Here is a 19,162-nt window from a genome sequence, read left to right as displayed (position 1 = left end):
AGTTCTTAACCAGAGGTACCACTGTATCTCAATACCACATAAAAGGAGATCCCACTGCTGCTGTAACGTCTGAAGTGCTTGAAGTCCAAGACTAGGACTCAGGGGAACCAGGATCAAATTCCTATTCATTCTTGAAGTTTGCACCCAAGGTTATTCTTGGGTTGGGTCCTTTCTCTCAATCTGACCTATGTGACCAGGTTGCCATGAGGGTACAACAGCAGTAAGAGAACACTGCTTTGAGCTCCTTAGAGGAAAGGCAGGGTGCAAAATACAATTGATTAGGACACTTCATAAACATGGTGTAGCCACCATTCATAGATGACTGGCAGATTTCCAGCACCATTGTTTTCCCATTTCTCTCATTTGTAATTCTATAGAGGAGTGTAGCATTTGTACTACTTCTAACAAACAGTATATGGAAAGTACTTTTTGTATTTACGCAAAGCGCATGGAAACAGCACGGTCTACACATTCAACCTCCAATGGGTTTTTACCTCTGCTGTCATTAATTTTCTGTAAGGGACCATAAACACAGCTAATGCCTCTTGCATTTTTTTGCGAAGTACCACTGGTAGTGCAAAACTGAGGCATGTTTACAAATTTATCTTCAGCACCAGGTGGGGGCTTTCATGTGTGAATACACTATCACAGATCTAACACCACCGCCACCATTTTCATATCACCTGAAGTGTTTTCAGGACTCAGTTCACACACTCAGTTACTGTTCATCGAGTGACGCACCCACATTAGTGTTCAAAACTCCCATTGTTCTGGGCGCATTTTGCGACAGGACATTTCAGTAGCGCGAGCAGTTTTTGAGCTCCGGGCGCAATACTGCGCCTAAGATTTCAGATTAAAATGGCAGAGTGGAAGGAAAGGAGGACTTTTTTCTGCCTTCCCACTTCCAGCTACTCTCTGAAGACTGGAGAAGAGACCCTCTTAAGAATATTAGTGGGGTGAGCAGAGGAAGGACTAGACCATGTAAAAAATGAACATAATATTTTAGCTGCAGTTCATTTTCAGCTTTGTATTATTGTTATAAAAAAAATGCACATTCCGTTGTTGCGCCCATAACCTAGGTTGAAGGTGCCATTTAGCTCCTAGTTTTCATATATCAGTGAATGGGAAAGTGCCCTTGGCTTACTTTTCTGGACTATGTATGACCAATGTAGAAAAATATCATGAGTGCTATTTCCCTGAGTATGGGTGGCATTTGTTTCTGTGGAAGGGACCTGTGTAAACAAATGTTATATCAGGGGGAACTCTAAAGAGCTTTTTTCCTTCGGAAAGTCCAATTGTCTTGCTTTCTGTCATCAAGCATTGTGACACTTTTTACACTGGATATCAAAATATCTGAAACATCATTAAAAAAAAAAGACTGCATATAAGATATGGAATTTACTGGGAACAAAACAACATCGTTGCTTCCCAGACTCTGATTTTCCTTGTAATTGGGTGTGTGTTGCCTGGGCAATGTCAGAGAAAATATAAATCCTCTGCCATAAAAGCAGCAGCATTTTGCCCTCCAGCTCCGCAACTGACAATCTTTGTGTACAATTAAAATGAGCTGTTGTAAGACAAGGAGGGGGAAGCCTGTCTATAAGGGTGGACTTGCACAGCCAGTATGGAGGTATCTCACCAAAGCACTTCTTTCTGTTCCGGTGCATAAGCTCTGTGCAGTGATGAGTGAGTTTATTCCAAGACCTACTAGTTGCTGGCATCATTGGCATAGCTGTCAACTTACAGATTTGAAAATAAGGGACCAGCAGCCTTGAAAATAAGGGACCAGCAGCCAAAACAAGGGACCTGCAGCCTCACCTGTTCCAGGCACTCCAGTCTTCCTGTCTTCCTGCAGTCTGGTCAAACTCATGCTGGTAGCTTCGAGAACACTGTCCAACCAACTTTGTAACAAGAGGTTCAACTGAATAGAATCTGAATCACATGCACCACAAGGCCTATGCAGCCACAACTTAAGATGCCTCCCCGGCCTGGCTTTGCACTGCAAAGTTTGCAGCAGCACGTGCAACAAAATGGCGCCCAGCATTCAAAAAACCCCTCAGCTTGCATTAACTAGCCACACAAACGGCATGCAAGCTCCACCCCCCAGTCTTTCTTAGACTTCTTATTGGGTGAGCAACACAGCCAAGCAACACAGTTGGAGCCTCCCTCCTCCCTGGCTGGCAGGGAGGAAGGGGGAGGAGCTGCTTCCTTTGAAATTTAAGGGACATCATTTAAGGGACATCCATCAATAAGGGACAGCAGCGGGACATGGCGCTGGAATAAGGGGCTGTCCCTTCAAATAAGGGACACTTGACAGCTATGATCATTGGACACCTGACAAGGTTTCCCCCTTTAAACTAGTAAAAGCTTTGCAACTAAGAATGTGAACAAGGAAACTCATGGTTTGATTCCTATTTGTCATGAGTCTACTGTGGGGGTTTTTGAAAGTCCAAATTTCCTCATATTTAGTCTTCCCTCTGTAATGTGCAGGATACTGAAATCATTTACAAGGCTGCTGTAAGGATTACTGAGATAGTACCTGCTCTTTTAAATGCTTGAAATGTGCTGGATAAGCACATTATGAATTGCAACGATTGGGAATTTTAAATAGCTATGCAATAAGGGAATTCTTAATTATTTCATTATATTGAATGGGCCTTTCACTTTTCAACATTGTTATGTGGAAACTGATTTAGGTTCATACGGCTATAGATGTCTCAGAGGTAGCCAGGAAAATCTGAGCAACGTTCTAATGTAAACGGCTTATCCCAGCAAGGCTCATTCACAGCAACAAAATTATGCAGAAAACAGAAAGTAATGAGCTCATTTTGTGATGAGTCAATTGAGGAATTTTTGATGTTTACATACTTTCAAAATATGATATCATTCATGCCACTGCGTGATACAGGACACAGGATATTTACATCTAAATATCAAATGCACCCCAGCTGAAATGGATTACAAACAGGGAGGAAATGGCCTGGACAAAGGTGGGAGAACTTCCTTGATATGAATATCAAGTTTAAGCTCCTACTGACACAGGACTGCCTGGTCACAGGATGGAAAGTGATGCACGTGTACACGCAATGTGTTTTCTTTAATGAATGAAGGCTATAAAAGTCATATCCTGGACCACTGTTTTTCCCATATTGCCTGAAAGCTTTTCATGCTATTTTCTAATCTGGAGCTGGGGAGTTTTTTTGGTTTTTTTTTAAGTTCCCCCTGTCATAATGATTTCAGCAACTACTTATACAGCTCGGATACTGCTCTGCCCCTCTTGATTTGCCTAGGGTGCCACATTAACTGTTCCAGCGCATTGCAGAGGCTTGCAGCGTGGCGGCTAAAGCAGAGAGCGATCAGGCAGCACATCTGTTTATGCTTTCCAGACTTTATCTTCATAAGCATTTCCGGATTCATTTTAAATTTAAGCTACATGGGCATAGGAAATCACTATAAAGACAAATCAATTCCATAAGGAGCAGTCCCTGTATACATACATGTGAGTGTGGATGGAAGACATCTCATTCCAATAATTTATCCCAAGGCACCTGCAGACAGGTATATAGGAGAATACTGTTCCCTACGGAACAAGGGGGGACCATGCCAGAATCATTGCAGAATGCACCTGGAAACTCACCTCCAGTTCAGATGTTTTGCTTGTAAAAATGCTTAGCCATACACTGGGTGCCGGTATTATTCCTGACCCCAAATATAATAGTAATATTATTCTGGAATCCCCAAATAACACAGCAAAAGGCCAAGAGCAGCAGTCTCAAGTAATATTTTTACTGTAGAAAGCATCGCTTCAAAGGTTTGGCCAGAACGCGACAAGAAAAAGGGAGCGTACATACCTAAACAAATCTGTGCCCCAGGGAAGAGGCTGTAGATTCCTCCTACTTTAGTAAAAGAGTCATTTACTAGCTTGTTATCCATGATATGTGCTGCCTGGGGGCCTCTAGAACGGAAAAACCCTGCGCCACAAATGAGATGACAGCTCCACCCCCTTATTAGTTTTCAGCCTTGCCATCAAACATCCCCAGGCAAGCTCATTATCATTATTGCTGGCTGCTGTGGATGGAAGGAAGTTATTCTTTATGATGAAAAGGACCTCAGTACAATGTATGGATTGAGGCATTCAGAACACTGTCTTCCCAGAACAGTTGTTTCAGTTCAGGAAGCCCGATTAGGTGGAAGGTTAAGTATTAATACCTTCTGCTTCTTGTGATATTTTATGGAAAACAGTTATGGGGAATTAAAAGGTCAGGAAACAGTGCCATTTATTTAAGAAACAATAAAACAATCCCTTCTGCAGAGACGTAGCATTTCCTCTTATGTCTGACATCCTACATATGCTTGTTAGGAGATACCTATATAGAAGTTTATTTCAGGAGAGTCCCAATTTATACTTTATATTTGACTTTCTTCTGTACTGTTTTATTCTGGATGGCTTTATTTGGTATTTTAATGTAGCTTTCTTTGAGCTTTGTTTCCTTAAAATATAAAGCAGTATAGAAATGAGATATAATGAAGTATAATCAGCCGTACCAACAGGCTAAAAAATAGCTTCTATCCGTGGGCTGTTAGGCTGTTGAACGAAAAATAACATAGTGAAATTGACTTGCCAGGTGGTGTGTTGTTTGATAAGAGGTTGAGTGTTGGGGGCGGTGGGAGGGAGGCTTGTTTAATTTCATTGTACACAGGTTGTACAATGACAATAAATGTATTCTTATTCTTATGAAATAAATAATAATAGCTGCTTTGAACAGAAAAAACGAGTTTTATTTTTGGTATCAAGATTATGTTGCAAAGCCATATTTTAGTGCACTTCTTATATATCCTATTGAACTTCATGAACCCAAATAGTAGTATAATGTCGAGAAAATGGAAATAGGTACTTGGAAATAATGGTCTTCTTAAGGAAAGGTGAGTGATGGAAGTTCCCTTCTCCTGGCCATGTAGGCAGACTCCAAATGTGAACTGTAAAAAGAGAAGCTTTCCCTTCCCCAGAAACTGAAAGCTGTAAATGCTATCATACTATTGGGACCCGCAAAACCTTGACTCCAAACCAGCTACATGCCGTCCACATGCTAATATATATTGAAATTATTTGAATTTCTGCAAACATTGACCTGTGTTTGAATGATGTTCATCCAGGGAATGATATTTAAGTGCTGGGTTGTAATAACCTTAATGTCTCTTGATGATAGCACTGAAATCCTACTGCCATGGCAAGAATATATATGTGACATGTAAAGCAAACCCAATGCATTTTTTTCCAAAAAAATGTTTAGGGACACTCTCATTTTCCTACTCATTTTCCTGCTCCTCAATGAGACCAAACTTAGATTCACAAAATGTTTAGGGGTATGCATACCCCCGTTTAACACCCCTCCCCGAAAAAAGCACTGAGCAAACCTATTTGGAAAACATTCAGAAAGGTATCTATAACCTGGTAGAACTTACCACTGGATTCCGATATCCCACTTTTGTCGTTCGAGCAAACAGCAGTGATACAAACATAATCTAATGCAACATCCTACTAAAAGGCAGCCTACGCACAGGTAGACAGCTCTGCTCTACTGAAATCCCTTGCCGTACTTCTTGATGAAGTGTTCTATTGACGCAAAGCTCTGTCAGCTTTTGGGAAATGGGGACGCTCTGACAGCTTTGGGGAATTGGCTCAGATTGCTGGCCAATAGCTATGCTTCTCTCACTCCACAGACCCCAATACTGATTCAGGATTCCTCTAATAATAATAAATTTTATTTATACCCCGCCCTCCTCAGCCAAGACCGGGCTCAGGGCCAGATATAAAACAATTGATTGAAATACAACTTAAAACCAGATTTAAATACAACATTAAAATGCAGCCTCTTTTCAGTAGAAACTCAAATCAAAATTTTTTTGGGGGGATGAAAACATTAAATCTTCACCAAGGCCAACTATCCAGACTGGTCCTACGTGGGCCATAAAAAAAGCCAAGGAAGTCCCCAAATAGTAGTTCCATCACAGAAGGAGAGAGGAAAAAAGTTAGAGGGGAAGGGGATCAAGCTGATTCAAAGCCAAAGGCCAGGCGGAACAACTCTGTCTTACAGGCCCTGCGGAAAGAAATCAGATCCTGCAGGGCCCTGGTCTCATAAGACAGAGCGTTCCACCAGGCTGGAGCCAGTGTTGAGAAGGCCCTGGCTCTGGTTGAGGCTAATCTAACTTCCTTAGGGCACGGGACCTCTAGGGTGTTGCTATTTATGGACCTTAAGGTCCTCCGTGGGGCATAACAGTCCCGTAGGTACAAGGGTCCTAGGCTGTAAAGGGCTTTAAAGGTCAAAACCAGCACCTTAAACCTGACCCTGTACTCCACCGGGAGCCAGTGCAGCTGGAAAAGCACTGGGTGAATATGCTCCCATGGCAGAACCCCTGTGAGGAGCCTCGCTGCAGCATTCTGCACCCTCTGGAGTTTCTGGGACAGCTTCAAGGGCAGCCCCACGTAGAGCGAATTACAGTAGTCAAGCCTGGAGGTGATCGTCACATGGATTACTGAGGCCAGGTCGGGGCGGGAAAGGTAAGGGACCAACTGCTTGATCCTACGCTAGGTCCTACGCTGTACTGCAGGGATGGGAAACCTTTGGTTCTTGAGAGGTTATTGGATGCCAACTCCCACCATCCCAGCAAGCATTAAACTGATAAGAACAGATACTACACTTAGCCAAAACACCCATCCCAGCAAGCATGACCCATAATGATGGATGAGAGTTGTAGCCAAAGAACATTCCTTAATATTGCTTTCCACTGTTGTGCCCCCCTCCCAGTGAAGCGCAGAAGAGGGTGGAAAGAAATTTCCACAAATTTCTCCATCTACAGGAGAGAACCAAGAACCTTTTCATATACTGCATTTTTAAGGGCGCGAAAGTGTGAATGCAACAAACCAGTATTTTAAAAAATGCACGAGATGCAGCCAATACAGAGTTAAGATTGGCTAAAGCGCCTTGTATGCTTGGCAGCAAACCTGGTTTCTTGCTGTGCGATGTGTGAAATGGGCCAAGTATTCCCTGCAGGAGGAGATTTTTATTTGTAAGGATCTCTGAGTATCTTTGCAAATATATACAGTGGTACCTTGGGTTACAGATGTTTCAGGTTGCGGACGCTTCAGGTTACAGACTCCACTAACCCAGAAACAGTACCTCAGGTTAAGAACTTTGCTTTAGGATGAGAACAGAAATCACACGGCGGCGGCACAGCAGGCCCCATTAGCTAAAGTGGTACCTCGGGTTAAGAACAGTTTCAGGTTAAGAACGGACCTCCAGAACAAATTAAGTTCTTAACCCGAGGTACCACTGCATATATATTAGAAAAGCTCTTCACTCATGTGCCAACAGTGTAAACTCTGGTGACTCCCAATTTGTCAAATGTTCCTGCATTTGGCTAAAATCAGAGCTGTTTAACAAAGAAGCTGCACGCATAAAACCTGACAGAGCTATCGAGTGAGTAGAAAATGTCTTTTTAAAGCAAAGACGACCAATCTCCGTCATTTAAATACGTTTGTTGTAAATATCTTTATTCTCCCACTGTAAAGTCTGTTACATATGCACCTAATAAAAATGAACATTTGTCCCAGGAGGTTGCACTGTACATGACTTGAAATTTCATTTCAAGACAACTTATGAGAAAATCAATTTGGTATGTTGGGTTACATAAATTAGTGATGACAGGTTTTTGTGCATAAAACATTTATGAGAGGGCTAGGAGATCATGATACACAAACTTTTAAGAATAATTTTTGATATCATATTCTGCTCTTTACTGGGAACCATGTGTTCACATGCCACTTTTTATTTATTTCTATTTCAGTCCATGATATATTGCTGTCTTGGCAGCAAGTTTCCTAATAAAGGGGTTCATATGCTTGTCTGTAAAAGGTGGTTCCTCGTTTGCAGAGAGTCTTCTATTGCCATTTGTATGAAAGGAGCAAATAAAATTGTATATGCATAAAGAGCAAAAATATTGGCAAAGTTAGAAATTCATCTACCCCATCTTCATGTTTTATAGGCTTTGATTTCATAAACAAAAGTATCTATTTGCAGCCCACTGTAGCGTTTGTGACGCTAACATGGTTGTGAAACCACATTGCTGTTTGGCTTTACATCTGTGTGATGCTCATTCACATATCTTTGGACAGACTGAGTGTAGGGCTTAGATGTCCTTTGCCACTTCAACGTTGAAGGTTCTTGCATTTTTTTTTTTAAAGTAAGCATGTTTCATTACATTTATGAAGTGTGAAGTATTTATTGCTCGGTTTGCTAGATGAAGTCCAAAGATTCTGGTGTTGTTTACTTACTCTGAAATTTGTAGTTTTCAGGCGGACAGATCTTGTTCTGTGTGACTGAATCTGTGGGGATGGGAAATGAAGGATATTATTTAGAGCGGACCAACAGATTTGCATGGGACGCGGGTGGCGCTGTGGGCTAAAGCCTCAACGCCTAGGGCTTGCCGATCGAAAGGTCAGCGGTTCGAATCCCCGCGGCGGGGTGCGCTCCCGCTGCTCGGTCCCAGCGCCTGCCCACCTAGCAGTTCGAAAGCACCCCCGGGGGCAAGTAGATAAATAGGTACCGCTTACCAGCGGGAAGGTAAACGGCGTTCCGTGTGCGGCTCTGGCTCGCCAGAGCAGCGTTGTCACGCTGGCCACGTGACCCGGAAGTGTCCCCGGACAGCGCTGGCCCCCGGCCAATAGATGTGAGATGGGCGCACAAACCCCAGAGTCTGTCAAGACTGGCCCGTTCGGGCAGGGGTACCTTTACCTTTACCTTTAACAGATTTGCATAGAAGCAGACACTAAACTGGGAGATCTATTTGCACACCGAATGGGAGAATCACCTTTCAGCCTGGATGTTGAACCCACCTGGCCTAGTAGGTTCAAGACTGAGCTAAAAGGAGATCCTGCATTCAGATAACTGTAGGATTCCTCAGTCTGAATATTCTTTTATACACACTGAGAAGTGGAACAGTGTAAGGCCCACTCAGAATTTCCATGCACATAAATGCGTAGGGATAGGCAGACTCAGTAATGCAGCTAGACTGGTAAGTTAAAGGTAAAGGTACCCCTGAAAGTTAGGTACAGTCGCAGACGACTCTGGGGTTGCGCGCTCATCTCACTCTATAGGCCAAGGGAGCTGGCGTTTGTCCGAAGCCAGCTTCTGGGTCATGTGGCCAGCATGACTAAGCCGCTTCTGGCGAACCAGAGCAGCACACGGAAACGGCGTTTACCTTCCCGTCAGAGTGGTACCTATTTATCACTTGCACCTTGACGTGCTTTTGAACTGCTGGGTAGGAGCTGGGAACAAACAACGGGAGCTCACTCCGTAGTGGGGATTCGAACCACTGACCTTCTGATCAGCAAGCCCTAGGCTCTGTGGTTTAGACCACAGCGCCACCCGCATCCCAACTAGACTGGTAGGCAGTTCAAATAGCAGCAGTTGGGTCACACAGTCAGTTTTTCCTAAGTGCCAGCAGGCATGGCTTCTTCTTTGCCACACACACATGTGTGATCAGATGGGGAAATGTCGTTGTGGGCTGAAGTGTTATGTGGATATAGTCAGAGGAATTTTTATGCACAAAGAAAATGGAAGGTGTTTGACTATGGATATTGAAATAAGAAAAGCAATATCTATGCACTGTCAAGTTCACACATTCACATTTCCCTTAAATTATGGACGACTTGTGTGCGATTGATGAGCAGGGATCATCATTTCTTGTGCATAGGAAGAACTAGTTTTGTGAGACAGCTCTATGTGTGTATTGTATACTGGCATGTTAACCTGGGAGTGGATGATGTGCAGATTTGCTTACGTTTAAGTGCACGCACAGCTATGGTTTTATGTTAAAAAGTAATAATCAGATCACTTACCTAGAATCCATTTTTCGGATAAACACTGTATGTCCATATTATTTCTAACCCTGTATTCTCCAATGCAGATTTTAGCCTGACGGGGAGTTTTGCACACTTTCCCCCCACAAAGCTGTACCAGCTCACATAGTTTCTTATAGGGTGGTTGACTAGCAGGAGATATGAACATTGCAGGATGATTTGAAAAGAGTTTCTGGTGAACTTCTCTATTTGGAAGGTAGCGCTGAAATCTGCAGATCTGTTTGAAGAGAAAAAAGGAACTATTCTGATGCACTCTTTAGAAATTGAATTTTGCGCATAACAGCTCACGTGCACATGAAGTCTACCAATGCAGAGTCTTAGAGTTAAAGCTAACCGAGATATAAGTGTGATAGTTATATACCAAAGTCCCATACCTAAGACTAGAAGAGATCCATAGGACATTGATAGAGGGCTCTATAATTTTTAGAAAACAAAGTCAGGACAACATTGATATTAATCAACCCATTTTTTAAAAAAATATTTTACACACAGCAATATTTAAATGAACCAGAATGCCCTCTTTTTAAAATAAATAAATAAATAAGTACAATAGGTGTTTGCTCAGGAGTATATTCCCCTGCACTTGATGAATTTTACCCCCAGGTAAGATAGGATTGTGGCCGTACAGAACATTCCTAAGTGAAGCGGAGGCTGGAGAGTTAAGCAGCGAATGATCTACCACTTTCCCCAAAACCTGCTTTAGGCTGGTTAGTTAAGGGATCCAGTCTAGGAAAGTGCTGGGGGAGGAGGGTGGGCTTTGGATAAACTGAATCCCAGGCCAACAGATTTAGTGTGGCATGAAAGGTGAATTCTGTTAGCTATTTGTGATAAAATAGATACCTTACACAAGACTTGAAGATAAATCTTTACTTGTCAGGTTGGCAACAGTTGAGCAACAAGTATTCTTCATTCATATATATATATACGCACACACATTTACATATATATATATATATATATATATATATATATATATATGCTTTCGTAGATTTTCACGGGTACAGGAATGCAGGTTTTGGTGTCTTCGGGTGTCTTCCCGTGTAAGAGTCGGGGTGTCTCTTACATGGGAAGACACCCGAAGACACCAAAACCTGCATATATATATATATATATATATATATATATATATATATGAATGAATACAATGTGTTTCTCTCCCTTGAACCCAAGAGAGGGTTTAGACCTTTTTGTTTTCAAAACTCCATCACAACAGTGTACAAGTTATTAATCCACAGCTTGCCTCTTCTCACAAACCTCCAGGCAGTGTCGAAGTCGCCACACTCCCAGGTTCTGAGTCAAAGAATCAACCAAGAGAATAACCAACTGCCAACGTCTTCCCCAATACCATTTATTCTTTGTGAAATACATTTGCAATGCAAATACAACACAAATGCTAACAAATTCCTTAGGTGGATGGAGCTAATGTGTTAGTCAGGGGTCAGCAAACTTTCTCAGCAGGGGGCCGGTCCACTGTCCCTCAGACCTTGTGGGGGGCCAGACTATATTTTGAAAAAGAGGCAGAGAACCATGCATAATGCCCTGAGATACTATACTGGGAATACTTGTTAGTATATAAACCATGGTTAGTACCAGTGCACGTATTATAGTGAGCTACAGGCTGGGAAGGGAGTTGGAATTCATACCAGAGAGAGGATACAGAGAAGGCACATGAGTCTGATCTTGAAGCTGTGGTTAAGATATTGATAGAGTGATGTATGCACTAAATCTATTCCACCCTTTCAGGCATCAGCCATGCTGGCTTGGCCTAATGAGAGTTATGGCCTAATGAGCAGCCCAAAACTTCTGGAGGGCACCAAGTTGCCAAAGGGAGGTCTCTACAACGACTTTAACAAAAGTGAAAAATGTTTATTCGTGAAAATACAAAGTGACTTGGTTAAACGGTTAACGGGGTAGCCCTCCAGATGTTGTGATGGTTGGTGGCTGCTGCTGGTGTTGGGAGCTGAAATTCAAAAACACCTGGAGAGTCACAGGTTTTCCAACCCTGGGTTAAACATTTACGTTAACATGGATAACGTACACACTCTTTTAAATGTTAGAACCTCCTCCGGATAAATGCAATTTATACACTTTTCAGTTATTCGAAATAGCGTTTCTCTGCCTTTAGAGACATTTAGGCTAATCAGCAAAATCCAAGAGAAATAAAACGATCTGCAAGAGACATTAATCTAGCTTTGCTTTATCTAAAATTAATAATCAAACCAGATTGTGCTAAAATTGTCCCATCGCTTTTGTGGCGCTAAAGCTTCTAACCTGACACTGATTAGAAGTGACAAGCTCTGTTTATGTTAAAAGCCAGCAAGAGCCAGAGTTTGTTAGAAAGAACATACACACAATGTAACTTGCTTTGTAATCCTGCTGTTTTACACATTTTGGAGGACATGATTTAAAGGGCCTGCTGTATTCCGGCTTGTTCAACATTGTTCCTGAAAGCTTTTATTTGTTGTGGTCGTAACAAAAAGTCATTTTGTTTTCACAGTGGTTCCAGTGGTACTGGCAATGTACTCGAGTAGACAAGGAAATTGAACAAGGAAAAAGAAATGGCTTCTATTTTATGTTTCACAATAAAGACGTAAAATCAGGAAATGCCAGAGAGGAAAAGTTCTAAACCATGATGTCAAGGGCTGTTGTACATTTAAATACTTACATGCTGCACAGCTGGAATGGCTAGTGCTGAGATTATGAACAGAGCCTATGGAGCGAGTTGTCCATTTGAAACTGGAGTTGGCAATCAGATTCTTTGAAAGAGACACTGCACTTCAGTTTCTACAGAAATTGTTCACATTTAAAAGCAATAAAAATGTATGCTTCCTTGCTCCATTAAATCAATGGAACAGCAATCAAGTAATATATATATATATATATATATATATATATATATATATATATATATATGAGTTTAGGATACACATGTTAATGAATACCTGTAGGTCAGGGCATGAGGCTCCCATTCCCATATTGAACCTACTATGAACACCTGAAAAGGTGACATCAACAAGAGTAGGTTTGCTAGGGTTGCCATATTTAAAAAATTGAAAATCCAGAAAAGTTTCCTGTGTGGTGCCCTCCACCCACGTTCAAAAAAGCACATGCAAAATTAAATGCCCATGGAAGCTACTAGTCCACTTGCCCATACATACCTAAGTTTATAATTTTGAAAACAACCACCACCACCACCAACCCTCTTTCAACTTGTAACATCCCTGTCTGGTGGTCATTCCTATGTGCTATCAGTGACCAGGGAAGTAACTTGTGAAATAGCATCATTTTCAGTAGCATACCCACGGACTGAAAACCGGGCCAACTTTTTGTTTGTATGATATTCTATGTATGACACCCAAAATTATTATTGTGCATGTTTTACATGCATGATGAAGGACAGCACAAATTACAAGAAAGACAGAAAGTAAGATGGGATACTTCAGAGCAGTGGCGTAGCGTGGGTTGTCAGCACCCGGGGCAAGGCAAGTAATTTGCGCCCCCTAACCCGTGGATTTGCGCCCCCTAACCCTAACCCCAGGATGTTGCACCCGGTGCGGCCGGCCCCCCCCTGCACCCCCCACGCTACGCCACTGCTTCAGAGACCTTCTCTGTGAGTTGCTTGCTGGACACTTTGACGTTTCCAATGCCCCATCAAACCATGTGATTTTTGCCAGTCTACCCTCCTCCTGCAACACTAACTCCAGAGTAGTGTTTCATCCAGAACTTGCTGGGGTGGATGTAGGCAAAAATACTGAATCCTGGCAAAATGGAGGCTCAGGGGTGAGTGGTTCCCAGTTCCCTGGATAGGGTTGCGCTCTCCCCGAAGAAGCAAAGGCGCAATGTGAGGGTGTATCTGGATTTAGCTCGGTTACTGAAGCCACAGGTATCCTTGGTGAGAAGGAGTGTCTTTTACGAACTTGGGTTGTAAAGACGTTCCCGAATGAGTCCAATACAAAAAGGCCCACCACTCTGTGTGTGTGTGTGTATGTGTGTGTATAATTTTCATTAAATTTTCTGTTTTACAATTTAGAGTATTCATTTTAACAACCTTAAAGCATCAGTGACTCCCCTTCTTCTCTTTCCATGGTTCATTTTGCATTGCATAAATCCCTGCACATTTTATATAAACTAAACCATTCAGTATTCCATCAAAACCTATTTACACTGTTGAATTTATCTTAATGCTGCCCACGTTTTCGAATGTACACAATTTCCCCCCATATATTCAATAAACATTTTCCTATATTCTTTAAACAAATGTTCTTCTTGTTCTCTTATTCTATAAGTTAGATCTGCAAGCTGCACGTATTTCATCAGTTTAAGTTGCCATTCTTCTTTGGTTGGGACCTCGCTCATTTTCCATTCTAGGGCTAAGAAAACATGGCCCACCATAGGGGCATACATAAATAACCTTTTTTGACACCTGGGAATTTCCATCTGAGTTATCACCAATAAAAAGGACTCTGGTTTTTTGTTTTTGTTTTTGGAAAGGTGCTTTTAAACATTTTTTTCAATTCATTGAAATTGTAGCTACACTACAAAAGCAACAGTAACAACTTTCTGTAACTATCCAATCACTGAACGTCACTTTCAATTCCTTATTTGCATATGCGGACCTGAGTGAAAACTATCTACAGTATCCCCCTGCTGGCCCAGGGTGAGAACTTCAGTACATAACAATACTCTTTTTACCCTTTTACAGGTTCTTTCAAAAAGGCCCGCCACTCTCTTGCACATCCAGATCATATTAAGTAACTCACATATTACAGTTCTAGAATGTAAAGCTGTGAGATTACTTCAGCATCCATTATAATACTTAATAAAGTCTTGAGTCATGGTGTATACAGGCTAAATTCACAAATAAGAAATTAAGGGAAGACAAGAGTGCTGTTCCACCATTTGTCCATTCCCAGTTGAAAACTAATGTGCTATATTAAGTGTATTTCCCCCTTAGTTATTGCCTCTCTTTGTTTGTATCATTCAAGTATGTTCCATGCCCTAGAAGAAAGGGGAGGGAGAACAAACTAGAGCATGGACAATTTAACTAAAATGTGCCTTTCCACTGCATGTTGCAAGATAAGCCTTAATACTCTCACGCAATGATAAGAAAAGTTAATTTCGATAATTGTCTGAAATACAACCTTCCAGTGGGAACACTCTGCGAAAGTGTTTGGCAGATGAATCTATTGTCTGGCAAATTTTCAATTTCATATTGAAAATGTCTGAATCACTTTTTCCTGCATAGCAATACAATTTCTACCAGAAGGAAGTACGTGTGCCTATATTCTAGTTGAAAGTGATTTTCTAAAAGCTATATATGAATTCAGAATTCGTATGGTGATTGCGAGGGAGCTTCTCTCTAATGAAGAAACCTCTTTTTTTGTTTGTCTTTTCAGTGTTGCCTTACCGCACAATATTTGTATGTTTGTTTATTACTGTGGGGCACTGAAACTGAAAGAGCTTTATTCCAATAATAACAGTTATCAGAGAGTTTGCTGAAAGCGAAAGCCTGGCAAACATGCTCCCCAAAGATTTCTTTCCCAAAGTTCATCATAAATGGAATACTACATTAAGAGCTGCGCTTTGTTTTATTAACCAAAAATACGCATTATGCTAGACCTTCTGTTCTATCTAAAACAAACTACAATTATTAAAAGCACAGTCCGGGTACATTCTTTATTCTTTAATTTTAGCTGAGATGCCATTAAGACGCGTAACAGTACCTCATAGTGTGCCAAACATTTTCTTTTTATTTCAGGCATCATTTGTGCTGCAAATGTTAGAATAAGTGATGGGAAGGGAACACCATCCTCTTGGGAATCTACAAATAACTTTTTAAAAACCTCCATACCCCACTTTTTCATGCTTTAGGATGGCCTTAGCCACTATAGGTTCACCTTCCTTAAGTTTTCAGATTCAAAGCTAAGGCTGAAGTCATTCAGCTACTTCTCTGAATAAAGATGTTCTTGCTAAAACTACATCTACAGTAACATGCAACGAATGAGAGCAGGTCTTTCAATACTGGAGGCTGTTGGGAAACAATGGCATCAAGGTCAACATGAATAAACATGAGTTTTGGCAAAGGATTAAGAACCAGCTTCAAACTTCAAGTTCGACGTCTAGTTTAAAGCCAATCCTTGCATTCTTTGCAATTCCACCCCCCCCCCCAAAAAAACTTGAAAACCTGTAGAATCCTGGCATGTATTAAAACAGAAAGGTCTAGCAGAAATCCATACAACATGGTGCTTACAGTGCCGAATTATTTCAGCTGGCAGCTCTTAGAAGACAGATTTACAAATCCACGCTTAATTTCCTTCCTTAAAAAACTGCACTGAACTTTAAAAGCAAATCAGGGGAGAATGTGATTACGCTCAACAACAGATGACTCAAGCAGCACCTGAGAATTTTTTGTTAGTCCTGCGGACGGATTGCTGAACTTCCTGTTTCAATAAAATACCAAACAAGTTCAGTTTCCTTTACAAATAAGCTATTACATCAATAATTTTCAGTTTTTGTCTGCCTTCCAACATTTTCTTTGGCAAATGTAGAAACACTCTAATTAAAGAGCCCAGAAAAACAAGCATCATTCATCACAGACGTAGCAAACATCTGAAAGAACACTGCACTGGTGAATTCTCTTATTGAATTTGAAGAGAAAATGACTTTTGCCATATGGAAGGTCTAGAATAGGTGTAGCCAACATGGCGCCCTGCAGATGTTGTGAACTTTAACTCCTATCATCCCTGAGCATTAGTCATGGTGGGTGACAGCATTCCACAACACTGGAGGCAATGGCATAGGCTACCTCTGTTTTAGGTAGGCAGAGATGCTCCCAGAACACTTCATAACACCGTTTATTATACAGCACCAGAAATGCGATACACCGACTTACAGAACTGAGTAGGCCATATACTGGTCTTTGCTCCAAGGGGTATCTTTCATCACATGTTGACAAAAGCCTTTAGCAACCTGTTGATAGGAAGCTCTTAGAGGCAGCAGGGGTCTCCATCAACAGACCGGGGTGTCTTGCCAAAGGCATGGTGGTTCAGAAGCGATATAAAATACACAAGCGAGTGAGAAGATTGAAGCAAGCCCTCAAGAAGCAGCAAAGCGACTCCCCCAGGTAGCCTCAGTTTGCATGGCCCTGCGGCCGATCAGTCTGTGCGTGAGCCTCAAAGAAACTCTGCCCAAACCGTCCGATTTTATAGATAGCCAGTGTGGCTTCCAAGACTGGCGACGTGCAGATCATCCATTAGCCACCCCCCTCCCAATGCCCCACTTTCTCAAAACAATCAAAGAAGGTAACCAGTATTCTCCTCCACAACTGATTAAGGGAGCTGGGGGGGGGGGCTTTGCCTCCTCCCAACATTCTCAGGACATTAAAGACTGTTCTCACACCATCAAAAAACTTAACAAGACCGAGGGAGGGGGAACCCATACACAGGGATGGAGGTGATTTTCGTTTGATTCCTTCTCCCTCTGCACCACCATTTCAGAGGGTTTGATGGCCCTTTGGGAAAGCATTAGTGGCAGGTGGAGGGTAGATTGGCAAAAATCACAGCCTTCCCTGTTCCACTGATGGAAGCCTCCACTCAATGAAATAAGCTTGCATCAGCAGTAGGATACCACGGGACACAAACCGATGTAAATCACAGCAGGTGGGAAACAATAGACAGAGGGGAAGGAAGGAAAGGAAAGGGGGTGCATGGGGGAAACAAACAACATACTGAGAGGATGAGTGGAAGAGTCCAAAGGGAAGAGAGTGAGTGATCTATAGTCAGTCATTTTAACCAGAAACTGGGCAGGGGGAGGGATACAAGGTAGAGTATATTAAAAAAATAACATTGCAATCATTATGTATGAACAAATTGTCACTTTCCTTTTAGGGGGCACATTCTTTTAAAAGCAAAGCTACAGGGAATGCAATTGCAACCGCTACTGCTACAAAACCACCAGCTTATTCACATGTTGCACTCATTTCTACAAATGTTCACATTTTGTGTGAAAGAGTGCATACTTGTTGATTTGTACAGTTCAACTATTGTTGAATGTAACACGCGAACACTCCTAATAGGTGATCTAGTACAACGCAAGATCTTTGCATCCCTTTCAGGAGTAAGGCGAGATGGGTGGTTTTAGGGATCACAAGCTTTTTCTCTCTGAGAAGCAGCTTTCTCACACACTTCCCTACCATCAATAGATGAAAGAAGAAGATATCAAGCCCAGCAATCTAACTTTTTTTGGAAAGATAACACCTGAAAACATAAAGCAAGGAAGCATGTGCAAATATCTTTGTTTTGAATTTTACAATCTACCACATTCAGGAACCAAAACACTGCTGGTTTAAATGTGTGTTTAAATATGTGTTTTTCTGAAGTCAAATGATAACACAGCAGGGGAAAATAAAATAAAATAATTGGCTATAAAAGCAATCGCCCTACACGTATTTATTAAGAAGCAAGTCCCACTGTAGGGACACTGACAAAGGTGTACTTTAAGATATGTGTCTGTAGCATTGGAACCTTCAAGCATCTGAATTTGAGTGAATGTTACACTGTTTGAGCTAGTTTGGTTTGCCATATGTCCTTTTTTTGCAGGACATGTTCTCTTTTTCATGGGTGTGTAGAATGAGAGTCGTCCTAGAGATCTATAGCTAAAAGTAGAAGCTTTTCAAAATATGGCGAAACTAGTACAGCGGTACCTCAGGTTACAGATGCTTCAGGTTACAGACTCTGCTAACCCAGAAATAATACCTCGGGTTAAGAACTTTGCTTCAGGATGTGAACAGAACTCATGCTCTGGTGGCGCAGTGGCAGCGGGAGGCCCCATTAGCTAAAGTGGTACCCCAGGTTAAGAACAGTTTCAGGTTAAGAACAGACCTCCAGAATGAATTAAGTTCTTAACCCGAGGTACCACTGTACAGTCATACCTCATGTTATGTCCGCTTCATGTTATGTTCTTTCAGGTTACGTCCCGCGGCGACCCGGAAGTACCGGAAAGGGTTACTTCCAGGTTTTGCCGCTCACGCATGCGCAGAAGCACAAAATGACATCACGCACATGTGCAGAAGTGGAGAACAGCAACCCGCGCGTGCGCAGACGCGCTGCTGCGGGTCGCACTCTTTTCATGTTGCGAATGGGCCTCCGGAACGGATCCCATTCGCTACCAGAGGTACCACTGTATAGGCCGAGAGCCATTTTGACTGGGGGTTCCGTTCCTGGCCCTCACACATGTCGACAGAGT

General features: G+C 41.9%; 1 protein-coding gene across 1 annotated transcript in view; it reads right to left on the bottom strand.

The window, feature by feature from the left end:
* Positions 1–7,531: 7,531 nt before the first annotated feature.
* Positions 7,532–19,162, bottom strand: part of MCPH1 (microcephalin 1) — a 108,112-nt gene continuing 96,481 nt past the window's right edge. The window contains exons 11-12 of the mRNA XM_082216293.1: positions 9,899–10,136; positions 7,532–8,383 (exon numbers count right to left, since the gene is read on the bottom strand). Coding sequence (XP_082072419.1) covers positions 8,325–8,383; positions 9,899–10,136 — 297 coding nt within the window. The 3' untranslated portion in view covers positions 7,532–8,324. The remainder of the gene's footprint in view (positions 8,384–9,898; positions 10,137–19,162) is intronic.

Source organism: Podarcis vaucheri, assembly GCF_965113315.1.
Source record: "Podarcis vaucheri genome assembly, chromosome: 3".
Lineage (NCBI taxonomy): Eukaryota > Metazoa > Chordata > Lepidosauria > Squamata > Lacertidae > Podarcis > Podarcis vaucheri.
The sequence above is the reverse complement of the archived record's forward strand: the minus strand, read 5'-3'. Positions and strand labels throughout refer to the sequence as shown.